Raw genomic sequence first — 12,213 nt, forward strand, 5'->3', positions numbered from 1 at the left:
CACGTTTTGCACGGTCTTCGGATTCAACGGCTCCGTAGCAGACGATTTCTCGATACGCTGTTTCCTCCTCTGTGCACGCCGTTTCTTCGCCTTCGATTCGGCGCCGCAAGCTAAGAAATTATTCTGGAAATACTGCTCGATTTCAGAAAGCTTCTTCCCGTGGGTCTCCGGAAGCAACAACCATACGAACGCTGTGGCTGCTAAAGAAACACCCGCGAAGAACCATTGCACTGCATAGGATCCTGTGGAAAAGATGGAAAAGGTACGTGTGACGACGATATTGCTACACGCGTATCGAGAAATAATTCGGAGATAAACGTACCTCCGAGGAAAGCTTGTAAACTTCTGTAACTTTGCAAAGCTGAGAACATGATCAAGTTGGCTATAGAGTAGCTGATAGAATGTGCTATTCCTCGAATTTCAGTTGGAAACAGTTCAGCAGTCATGGTCCAAGGGATGGTCAGCATACCAATCATAGACGTGCAAACGTAGAGCAAGAGACAGAGAACAGGAACCTGATACACGGATGGAAGAAGAGACAATTGGTTTGGACGAATTTAACGGTGAGAGAAATATCAGCTAGTTTCGTATGCATACCCAGTATCCGGAACGATCACCGTTCTTGATGAGGTACGTGTAGTAACCGGAAACGATCATGCACAGTGCCATTCCCACAGAAGAGACTATACAAAGTGGCCGTCTCTTGTACCGCCTCAGCAGCCAAGTGTTCACCATCGAACACAGAAAACGTGTTACACCGACTAGAATCGAGGCTACATACTCGTCCACGCCTGAGCCTACTTCCTGTATCGTGACAGCAATTATTCGAGATACATGTCTTGAACGATGAGCAGACAGACAGACACACACGCGCACAAGTGACACTTTTTTTCAATTTATTCGTCACTTACTTGGAACCACGTGACTGCGTAGAACAGAGTGATGTAGATGCCTGAGAATTGTTGGAAGAAGAAGAAAAGTATGAGTATCGTTATAGGTTTCCATCCAGTGGGCTTCAAGAATGCCCTCAGTTTGGCAGACACTCCGCCGTGTTTGCTATTTCTACGCTCGCTCAATTTGATCTCGTTCTCCTTTACGATCGTGGTATATTGCGCCTCCGCGGCACTCACTTTCCCCTGTTTTGCCTCATACTTATACAGCCTGCAATCGTTAAAGCGTTTTACTTTCCTCGCTCTCGGTGAAATCTGTTTTCTACTTTTCGTTGCAAAGGACACTTTTATTTCTTTTTTTTCATTTAGCCATCGGTGAATGAAAACTCGCACAGCGTGAAAACTTTGAGGAATTTCAATCTACAAGAGGAATTCCTTACCATTCCAACGATTTCTTCGCCTCGTCCAGTCGTCCCTTAGAAACGAGCCATACAGGCGATTCTGGGACGAACAGTTGCACCAATACCACCGGGACAGCGGCGTAAATGATACCAAACCAGGCGACCAGTCTCCACGAAAGATACGCACCCTTCAAATACGAAAGAACCATACCGAACGAGGCCAATGTTGGACCGAAAGATATCATAGATCCTCTGAGTTCTGGTCTCGCGACCTCGGTGATGTAAACGATTGCTGGCGAGGTAGCCAGAGCTGTGGCTAAACCACACAACAATCGACCACCTAAAAGCATCGAGATGTTGGTCGAGGTTGCTATGAGGATCCACCCTGCCATGAAGGGAATAGAACCAATTTGAAGTGTCCGCAATCTTCCAACTATCTCCATGAGAAATCCACCCAAAACAGAGCCCAAAGGAGCGCATACTACCACCACACTCGCTGAAAATTAATTCGTTTCTCGTTAGATTTAAAGAAGCTGTAAAGATCGTCGGAAGAAGTCGTTAGTATCGTTTATGCAAATTAAGCGTTAAACCTATAATATTCTGTAAGAGCGTTTAAAGCTCGTAAAACGCGTTAATTATCCGTTTCATTGACTGGAATTCTGTTATAGACGTTAGCCTCGTTTTACTATGCGCAACGATCCTATCTTTTCGTATATTTTTATCTCAACTAGATGTGCGAATGTAAAATGAGTTACAAGTAAAGGAGAGTTACTCACCGATCCAGGAAGTCTGTTCTTGTGTCGCGTGTAGTTCCGCGTCCTCAGCCTCGAGATGAGGAATAAGAATGGCGGAGTACGCCATGGCTAGCCCTACCGTAATATGGAAGGTTGCGCTAATGATACAGGAGGCGATCTAAGGGCAGATTCGGTTAGATATTTTATTCACTCGAGATACTTTTTTTTCCACGCGAAAAATATTCCATCGTTGATCAGTTTATACCTCGGGTATGGCATTTCTAATGGTGGTCGGCTCGACGAAGCCTTTGTTGAGGCTTCTGCTCGAAACGATCGCATCTTTGAAGCATTCTCTTTCATTCTCCTCGATGTTCTTCGACGCCTCGCGCTCCACACTGAAACAAATAACAAAGAATCCATACCTATGACGCTACGTTCTCATCTTTGCTTCTTCTTTTTTCTCCTTATTAAATTTCCGTGTGATCTATAAATATTTGTGAAATCACACACACGCATACCACCTTCCATCTTTGTTTCCTCGTGAATCCGAAGGTTGCCGTGTAGAGAAGAGATCATATTGGCAGTACACGTGACACACGATTTGCAATTATGACAAAACATTTTTCCCCGTGGTTACGTAAGCCGGTTAGTATAAGCCGCGTGTGTTCTGTCGAATTGTCGACAATGTCAGAACTATATAATTTCCAAGAGACGATTCTCTTTCGTAACATGAATGACATCACGAGAATCAGTTTATCGGGCACGCATGATGTTTACGTCTGGTCCGGTAATTGCGAATAGATTTATAGCAGCTGGCGATTTATTGCGACATGTCGATACTACCCAACTTAAGTCGACCGATGACAGGCAGAAGAAGACTGGAAAACCGTTCGAGAACCGTTTAAACCGAACAGACACGTTTAATGACCGATCGTTTCGTACTACCTTAAGTAGCATATCGTTATTTATACGATCCTTATGAATATTCCAATTCTCTGTAAGGGCAACGACACAGAAGACATCGTGTTGCGCACTGTTGTCGGATTCGCGTGTCTCGACTCTAAGCTGAATTATACTCGACTTAATTAAAACGGGCAAAGAATTAACGCGCGTTAATTCGTGGATTTCGCGTGTCGTCGACTTGGTCCGAGTAACTGGCTTCGCTGATAAAATAACGAGAGATGGTTGGTACATCGCGGTTACAGTTTCTATTACACAATGCCTACCGATTCGTTTCAATTCAATCCGTTTACTACCAGCGCAAAGTGTTACCATTAATTTTCCCCGCGGTTGATCGCCATGTTAAGAAATTATGTAATTTCCTGGTTCCATGGTAGAGTACCTACGATTACACACAAAAACGCGTATACATTGTGCAACGAGTCCGATCGTTCTTCGTTTTTCTTCTTCTCCGACGTTGAGTTGATCGATTAAAAAAAGGAAACGATGTCAATTGGAAGTATCGTCCGTACGAATTAATGAAATTCTCCGCTATCGATCTCTGCCTCGACGAGGATGCTTTCGAAAGCATCTTTACGCACGTAGCCAATCGGCAGTCAGTCAAAGTAACACCCGAGCATCATATGCCGACACTCTAATAATAATTTATCTAAATTGAATGATCGTCGACCAGGTGTATTCTTTCGAGTGAGCGAGAGAAAAGAAGAAGAAAAATTTCTCGCCTAGAGACATAGTGTGTTCGTACGTCATAGTTATGGAAATGTGCGAATAACTGACACAGAAAGGAATTAAAACGACGGTATGCATTATCAATGAAACTATACGTACTGCGCGTATATGCTAGGAGTGTCGTGCATCGAATACGTCAAACACGAAGAGACTAATTGCGGTATCCGTGCGTTTTCAAGTTGGCCAACGAGCGAGATCCGTTCGCAAATATAAAATATCGCTCGTTATCGTAACTCATTTATGATCACCACCGATATCAATTCTTACGCGACTTGCATCTGGTACAATGTCACTTCGACACGTGAACAGAGAGACAGACCAGCGGGAAAAAAGGAACTTGTTCAAACGATATTAAACATTCTCTAAGAATAGAAATGCCAGTTAAGCGTATATACGTATACATTTAACGTTGGCATCTTTCAGCTTATTATATGCCCTGTTGAGGCGTGAAACGAAGCGGCAAATATGACTTGGACTTGTAACACGTAACACGCGTCGCGCACACCTGGCGAATTTCGAGTTTAAACGAAAACGTTCGGAGCGTGAGATCGTTTCGAGGAAAGTTTCAAAAGGAACGATCGTCTTTTATTTTTCGAATTGATTATCTTCCTTGGTGAGAATAAGCGAAGCTACTTATGACTTGGACTTGGAATGTGTAACACACAGGACAAATTTCGAGTTTAAACGAAACGTGCCGAGCGTAAGATTGTTTCGAGGAAAATTTCAAAAGGAACGATCGTTTCTTATTTTTCTAACTTAGAGTTCGTTTATCGACCTAATCGAGACACTCGATGATTATCGAATGGCGTCAATCTACAACTTTCTTACTTCCCTACGCTTCGTTCTCCGAAATGAATCAATCTGTTATCGCGATTATTGTTACATCGATCGCGATAACGTTTCGAAGAGAAAGAGATCGAATTTGAATACAAAATACGATTTCGATCGTAGAACTCTTTGTTAAGGTGACGCATAATAGGTGACGCGACTGAGTTACCGTGATAAGATAAAACGGGGAAAAAAGCATTTCCAAGTACAACATTGCGAATTTTGATTACCGTTCCCGATCACGCTCGCATTCGTGATCGATCGCTTTCCGATCACGAACCAACTCGCTCGATCCTCGTGTCTTATTTTATTCATCCTAGTATCACGGTAACAGTAATTGACCTATTCACTGGCCGATTGTAAATGGACGTAGAAGTGGAACAGCTACCGGTAATACTACGTGTATTTCCTATATCGCGGCAGAAGAATGCAACCGGGTTCGTTTCGTTTCACCTCTCCCTTCGACGGACCTTCGCAGACATACGAGCCGTTTATTTCCTCAGCGGTGTGAGTCCATTCTTAAAAAGATCATAAAACATGTCGTTAAATCTTACCACGATAGACCGAAGCATTTTGAAAACGTGATTATCACCTCTGTACAAAACTTGTACACCCGTAACGTCAGCTAAATACGAAGATACGAGTGATTTATTGCCTCGTACCGTGCATCACAATTATTTCACGAACCTTTCTCAATTGATAAATTCAAAACCACGAATATTTTTTTTATTTTTAACATATTATACATTTTATTTTAAATATGATTTAAGTCACGCTGTTGAAAATTTCATTTCGTTTGATTTTGAAAAATGTTTCTTCCGATATATTTTATATGCTTCAACAGTTGAAATATTTGTCACCGGAAAAAACATAAGGTGAGACTACTGGTGATCGTTAATATTTTCGAGTCGATTAAAACTCTTAAATATCTCAATATTTAGGAAGATGGACTTACATCGCTATCGAAATAAACGGCTCTTCACTTGGCAATTTCAATTAAGGCGTCCAACATGATAGATTGCCCTTTCAATCATGGTAATTTCATCAGAGTGTAACGATGTTTATCTTTTTACAATATGAACTCGTGTTTACGCCTTTTGCCACGATACTGCCACGTTTATGTAACGCGTATTCCCACCAGGGATTAAGTAAATGTATTAAGAGAAGAGAGACGTACAGGGGTCAGAGGTTAATTTCCGAAATGAAAACCGTGTCCGTCAAAGTTCTTTCGTATGTGTATACGTAACTGCGAATTGACTCACGTCTAAAATTATTATTTTAATTCCCCACGTTTCGATTCGAAAGAAGAATTAACTTTCGCTGATACGTCGAAATTCGACGATATTACAGCCTGGTGTTATGATAGAACGAAGGTAATTCAACGCGAGAGAGATAGGAGGATGTGAGAGGATTTAAAGAACCGTAGGACTTGGTCGAAAACAGGAGCATGGTCGATTTACGCTGGCAAAACTGGTTCTCTGGGGAATCAGTCTTCCTGTTATTCCCCCGTCAGCGAACCACGTGTTTTTACCCGAGCTTCTCTTTCTAGAAGGAAAAAATCGATCGAGCGACTCCATCGAAATTTTATTATGCTCCCTTTGTCCCGATACCGGTTTCCTTAGCCATATACTCTTCGTTTTAACATTGCCTCCTTGATGTGATTAATATAAAAGTACAGGGCCTCGATCGTCGATAGAATCGCGAATCTCTCGAAGGTCGCTTTCCAAAATCTATGTACATCAAACCGCTGCGTAGTCGAACGATGAAAACAGTTTCCACTCTCTCCCTCTATCTTTGTCTCTCTCTCCCTCTCTTTCTCTCTCTCTCTCTCGAAGACGGCCGGGGAATCACAATAACGTAGCTTCGAAAGATGGTGTCGTCATTCGTTGCTGAATTCTCAATCACCCTTGCTTAATGTTATGAAATACAGAGAAACTCGTATCGCGATCTACGATGTCAACTAAACGCATAGTTTTGAGAACCACTTTTCAAAGTGGGAACAATAGCCATGGCTTGCCTCGTATGTCAACGATGAAGGTTCAAATTACGGTTCGATAAAGAATAATTAAAACTTATCGTTACACGAAAATGAACTATCGAATATGCGCGTTCTAATGCCAACTGTTTTCCAACTGAATATTTCTTTTCCTTTTTCCTCGCGACACGATTACTCTCGTTTTTTCTGTTTTTGCCGCACAGAAAGAACGCACAATGAATACGGGAAGGGAAGACGAAAGCTGGATCTCTCTGTGTCATCCGAAATCACACGGACAAAGGGACAAGGATAAATCTTCGGGTAGACAGCTCAACCGAGGATCGTACCTGCGTTGGATCTCAAAGGTAAGTCGTGAATCGATCTATTTTCACCCAAAACTACCATCTGCTCCGACTGGCAGAAACACTTTTCTCCCTTGCACGTTTCACCTCGTCGGCGTAATACGAAATCAGTCGGTATCGTTTAACCGGTGATAATTTCCAAATCGAACGACCGTTGCTTGCTTGAGCATTTATTACACAGACGCTAGACGGGTGTCCCGACTTCTTTTCTTCTCCACTTTTGAATCTCCTCTACGTTAGTAAACGTCCCTTTGAATCGCATTTACAAGCGGTGTATTTACACGGTGTTCCGTTTAAGCGACACTAACCTTAACGAATAAGGATCCATGACTGGCTTTCAGGCTCCTTAGTGATACGTCTGCTACGTGTTTTCGCTGCTCCTCCCCTTTCTTCAGTGAACGCGTTTAGACAATTTGACCTCTCCTAAGGGGAACCCTCGTCAACTCAGAACGAGAACGTCGCACTTGGTCACCATCTTAATACACTCTGAAAAGGGAGAAAAGAGGAAAATCCTCGTGTAAAGTATCAGTGAAAATCGGAACAGTTACGAGAAACAGACGTTCGTTAACTTGCATCATTCTCCTCTCGTGTATAATGGTCACGAACGTGCACACAGTCTGTACGTATCTCGAAGGAGATTGTGGAATACCGAAGCTAATGATACGGTAATTTTCGTGGTCGAAACTACCACTTTGTCGTAGGACACGAACTTTCTACGTTAAACAAGAGAGAGAGAGAGAGAGATGCATCTCCAGAACATGCACACACACTGGCTCTCGCGAGCGAAACACGCTTTTCTTTCGAAAAGTTTCCACCAGCCAACGGCTACCCCCACAAAATGCCTCTTTATAGAAACGATCGTTGCTTCGTGTCAACTATCCACTTAACACCAGATCTACCGACGATTAATAATCTACCACTATCTTGTGATCTATACGAAACGTTTCTCTCTCTCTCTCTCTCTCTCTTACACCATCCCTTTAATAATCACGGCTCGGTTTCGTGGAAGATTCGGATTGGAAGGATTGCACGCAACCAGAATTTCTCTCGATTAACGCAAAGAGAAGAAGCGGGGTAATCTCTTTTTTTTCTCTTCTCTGAAATCTAGAAATCGTGCATCAGGATCGGGAGCCTTAAAGGAGATACGATTCCTGTTGATCGTTCGATAGTGAATCACAATGGACAGGGACTTTGCGCCGTGTTGCATAAGCGACTCACGTGCCAGTTGCCCTGTCACGTGATTTATAATTAAGAACAGATAGGAAATAGCGATCGAAGATGGTTACAATCTCTCCGTTACGAATATTTCGTTTAATCGGTTCGACGTGTGAACGATGTTTCCGATACACTTGTATTAATTACCAGCGATTAGTTTAGATTAAATAAGACATTAAATTAGATTAATTTTACGAGGCTCTTTATCGTCAGATAGAAGATAATCACGTGTCGAAGACTGCACGTGTAAAAATTATCGATCGATCGTTACGAATTAGCGATAAAACGGGAAAAACTTATTCCGCCTGTTTCGCGCGGTACAACATTAACCAGGGTTCGACTGAAGTCCAATTTTCCTCAATTTCGCATACTCACTTCCAGCCGAGCATTTTGTCACGCTATACACACTTCTCTCTCTCTTTTGTTTTTGTTTTTTTTTGTTTTTTTTATCTACTCCGAACGACAAAACGACGAGGGTATTGTACACGACGAATCGGGTCAAAGGTTCGGCAAAAACCGACCGGCATTAGGCAAAGTAAAACGTGCATAGAGATCACAGGTGCGGCTTGGATGATATTACGTCATTTACGTGATTAAATCAGCCGTTGCCAGTCTCGGATACCTTTACCTGCCGTATAATCATACAAACACCGTTCGTTGTCGCGATTTGGGAAGAAAACAGAGGAAGACCCTAGGAGAGTTAATGTGTCGTACGTACGAAATTTCTGAACGATTCGTTCGAACCAAGATACGATTTATTCGTAGATTTCTATCGTCCCGATACGATTCTAGCATTGGAACAGTGGTGTAGGTCACTGCCACGAAGTGTCTATTTTCGAGGCACTGTCCCTGCTTGGCGAAATGTTCATAACACGTACTGTAGGTACATACAGAGGTGGTAAACGTGTGTTTCCTTGAACCTCCGACGAAGATTGTTCTCGAAAGCGGTTCTTCGCTCCGTTTAAAAGTACGATTCACCGTGTCTCTGCGAGTTGGAAACTGGGGCAACACGAGATACCAGGAGCAGACGCGACGAGTGACTCCCGTGTAGTCCCTATTTCGAGGGAGAGAGAAAGAAACGTTTCAACGGGGAATCGTGTATCCAGGAATTAACGAGACGCCAGAAGGATCGATCGACGAAAAGTCAACGGCACCACCGTGGCTGGCTGCGTGCCTGCGTATGCGTCCGTCTATTATCGTCCATCTCTAACAAGTCGATTCCAAGAGGAATTTCTTCACTATGTGTACACCGGTATAAACACTTTGTAGATATATACATGCATACTCGCGAATAGTACGTTTAAATAGTCCAGGACTCACCTTCCTAGTATCAACTTTCTTCTCCTTCTTCTTCTATTTTGCTAACCCTGAAAGTCTCGAGGAAAAGAGACCACCCCGATCGATCAAGTATATACGAAATGGAAATTTGGAAAAATTTCAAACGAAAAACACCTCTTCTTCCGATAGTTTTATCCTCGTCTCTGTTGATCCTCTCACTCTCTTTCTCTGCGTCTGTCAATTGAAAGGAGCAGCCAGGAGCCTCGCTCGTCCGACTACGAACGCCTCGCGACGTGCAGTGCGCGGTGGCCGGTACGCGACTAAAGCTCGTTAGAGAGCAGACTCTGGCTGGCCTGGCCAGCCGGTCGATCGTCTCCTCTCGGCGACTCGCCTGGTTCTCTGTGTCGGTGGTATTGTGTGCGACAAAGCGACCAATTTAAGGGTTGCTATCACGCGTATAGAATGAAAGCTGCACAGGACAGAACAATCAGATATGAGACACTCGTGGAACGATGATCGGTTCTCACTTGAAACGTTAACTATACTCGATGGGCACTTCCCGTCCTCGTCACCCTAGACGTTCTTTATTCAACGTGGAATTCTATAATTACCGAAATACCGTCCGAATCTTTTTTTTTTTTTTTAGACTAATTGGACTCGGTCCAATTTTGCGAAACGTCGAAAGAAACAATTTAGGGGAATAGACAGAAGCGATATTTACTATCGGAGATATTCACTGGAGGAGAAATGTCGGACGTAAGAGTTCACGTGTACGGGAGCGTGTATTACGAAAACAGCGACGAGAACGGAGGCATGTGAATCACGTGGACACGCGAAAGAGGTTGCTGCTCGTATGGTGCACTGTATACAGAAATTCTGCATAGGAGGTGTTGTCTATCCTTGTGAAGCTGCATAGAGAAGGGGCGGTGTACACACGCGCACGCACGCGAAGCGTCACGAAACAACTCGAAAGACATAAGACGGGGGAATGGCTCGCGGGTCTTTAACCTATTTCCTCAGGGTCAGCTTGTCGATGGAATCGGTAGATGTATCTCTCTGCGTGAACATCCGAAACGTTGGACAAGAATAATCGCAAGGGGGAAAAGTTGCTTTAAATTTTCCACGAGATCTAATCGGTACGGTGGCTTTCTTCTTTCGTTTCATCCTCTGTAATCGAGAATCGATTGCGACAATCCTATCGATTACTCTTCTAACTTTTTTATCAACCGGACAATAATATCGATACGCAGGAGAGGCTCTTCTGCGAGATAATATCGCGATTCCGGGGGTAAGATAAAAATTCGAATATTCCTTGTGTCTGAATAATAGTTATTAAATGATAATTTATTTTTTCCAAGCAAAATAGAGAGATAATGTGGCTCGTTAAGAAATTCAACGTAAGTGTATCGTGTTTAACGATCCAGTGGCGCGTCGAAAATAGAAATGTTTCCAGAGATGTTTGAAGAAAAAAAAATTGGAAAAATGATTTGCAATAACTCCGTAGAACAATGGCCGGACAAAATAATATATACATCCTGACAGCTGTGTAACCTTGTTGAAAATATTTGCGACGCTTTTTGAAAGGTGATTTTCTACCTGGCGACGCATTTGAAAAACCTATTTAAGATCTACCGTGTGACATAATCACGATTAAACGGGCTGTGGCTTTGCTATACGTATATAGTGTAACCAAAAGTGAAGTAGGTCAGATTCGTGAAAGGAAAAGAAAAGAAAAGTAAATTGAACGTAATTAATGTGATCGAATCTGGAAGAAAAATATTTTTATCCGTTCGACTCGGCTTCCCCTAACGATACGATTGAACGCTAACTGCGTCACTGTGACAATCTATATACATATTTCGTGTGAACTGTCTGGCTGTCGGTACTTCCGTTATCTTTAATCCATTCACTTATCACTGAATGAAACAGCACTTGAAACTACATTTCCCGACAGTTCTTCACAATCGCAAGACAGATCGGCAAATGTTATATCACACGTATAGACGTGATTTGTTAGTTTTATACGTTAAAAGGGACATATTTCGCAACGAGTTAACACGAGTTATTAATCCGCCCCACTCTTTATTCCAATGGATATCCGTGCACGTATAGCGATTAAGATTGCCGGAGACGCGTGATCGTGTTATATTTTCCACACGATCGGCGTATTTCATTAATCCGAATAAAATCTGAGATTAATATTGTCCCGTTAACTGTTCGACGAACGTCATTTCAGATATTGGATATACGTATAATGTAATACTTGCTCCTAAGAGTGACGTTATTATAGGGTTACGAACGTTACAACGAACGTATCTCACTTTGGAATAGGAGAAATGGAAATTTGTAAAAATATCTGGGCTACGAGGAAATATTGTTTTTTCCGTTTCTGATAATTAATTATCACTGTCATTTATCATTTTCGTACGCGGTCACGAGGATTCACGAGTGTTTGTAATTTAGAATTATTTCTCGAGTTCAATTAATTACTTAACCCAACTTGATCGACGCTGAACGTGCATTTGTATCTACTGCCGCGCCGCGCCGTTGCAGAAGCTCCTCCATGCCAACTTCTTCTTCTCTTTATTCGTTTAAACCGAATTATAGAAACGGTAAAAACAGATTTTCAACGCCTTCCCGTTTCTTCTCCACGACTTACTTTCTGATAAATTACATTTTTTTCAAAATGCTGTATTAAAAATTTCAATTGAAATACAAGATGTCCGATGTAACTTCATGTGTTGTAACTATTCTGATAAAGAGATGTTAATGTTCTTTCTATAATGCTAGATAACGATACATATTTGTACACTTAAGTGTAATTAATGCGAGTGTACGATA

At 42.3% G+C, this 12,213-nt stretch overlaps 1 protein-coding gene across 1 annotated transcript in view; it reads right to left on the minus strand.

The window, feature by feature from the left end:
• Positions 1–9,983, minus strand: part of LOC108579487 (facilitated trehalose transporter Tret1-like) — an 11,777-nt gene extending 1,794 nt beyond the window's left edge. The window contains exons 1-9 of the mRNA XM_017943031.1: positions 9,415–9,983; positions 7,188–7,365; positions 2,291–2,420; positions 2,068–2,203; positions 1,331–1,787; positions 912–1,161; positions 598–804; positions 323–515; positions 4–242 (exon numbers count right to left, since the gene is read on the minus strand). Of these exons, the coding sequence (XP_017798520.1) occupies positions 4–242; positions 323–515; positions 598–804; positions 912–1,161; positions 1,331–1,787; positions 2,068–2,203; positions 2,291–2,420; positions 7,188–7,207 (1,632 nt within the window). The 5' untranslated portion in view covers positions 7,208–7,365; positions 9,415–9,983. The remainder of the gene's footprint in view (positions 1–3; positions 243–322; positions 516–597; positions 805–911; positions 1,162–1,330; positions 1,788–2,067; positions 2,204–2,290; positions 2,421–7,187; positions 7,366–9,414) is intronic.
• Between the last annotated feature and the right edge of the window lie 2,230 nt (positions 9,984–12,213).

This window comes from Habropoda laboriosa, unplaced genomic scaffold (assembly GCF_001263275.1).
Source record: "Habropoda laboriosa isolate 0110345459 unplaced genomic scaffold, ASM126327v1 scaffold33, whole genome shotgun sequence".
NCBI lineage: Eukaryota > Metazoa > Arthropoda > Insecta > Hymenoptera > Apidae > Habropoda > Habropoda laboriosa.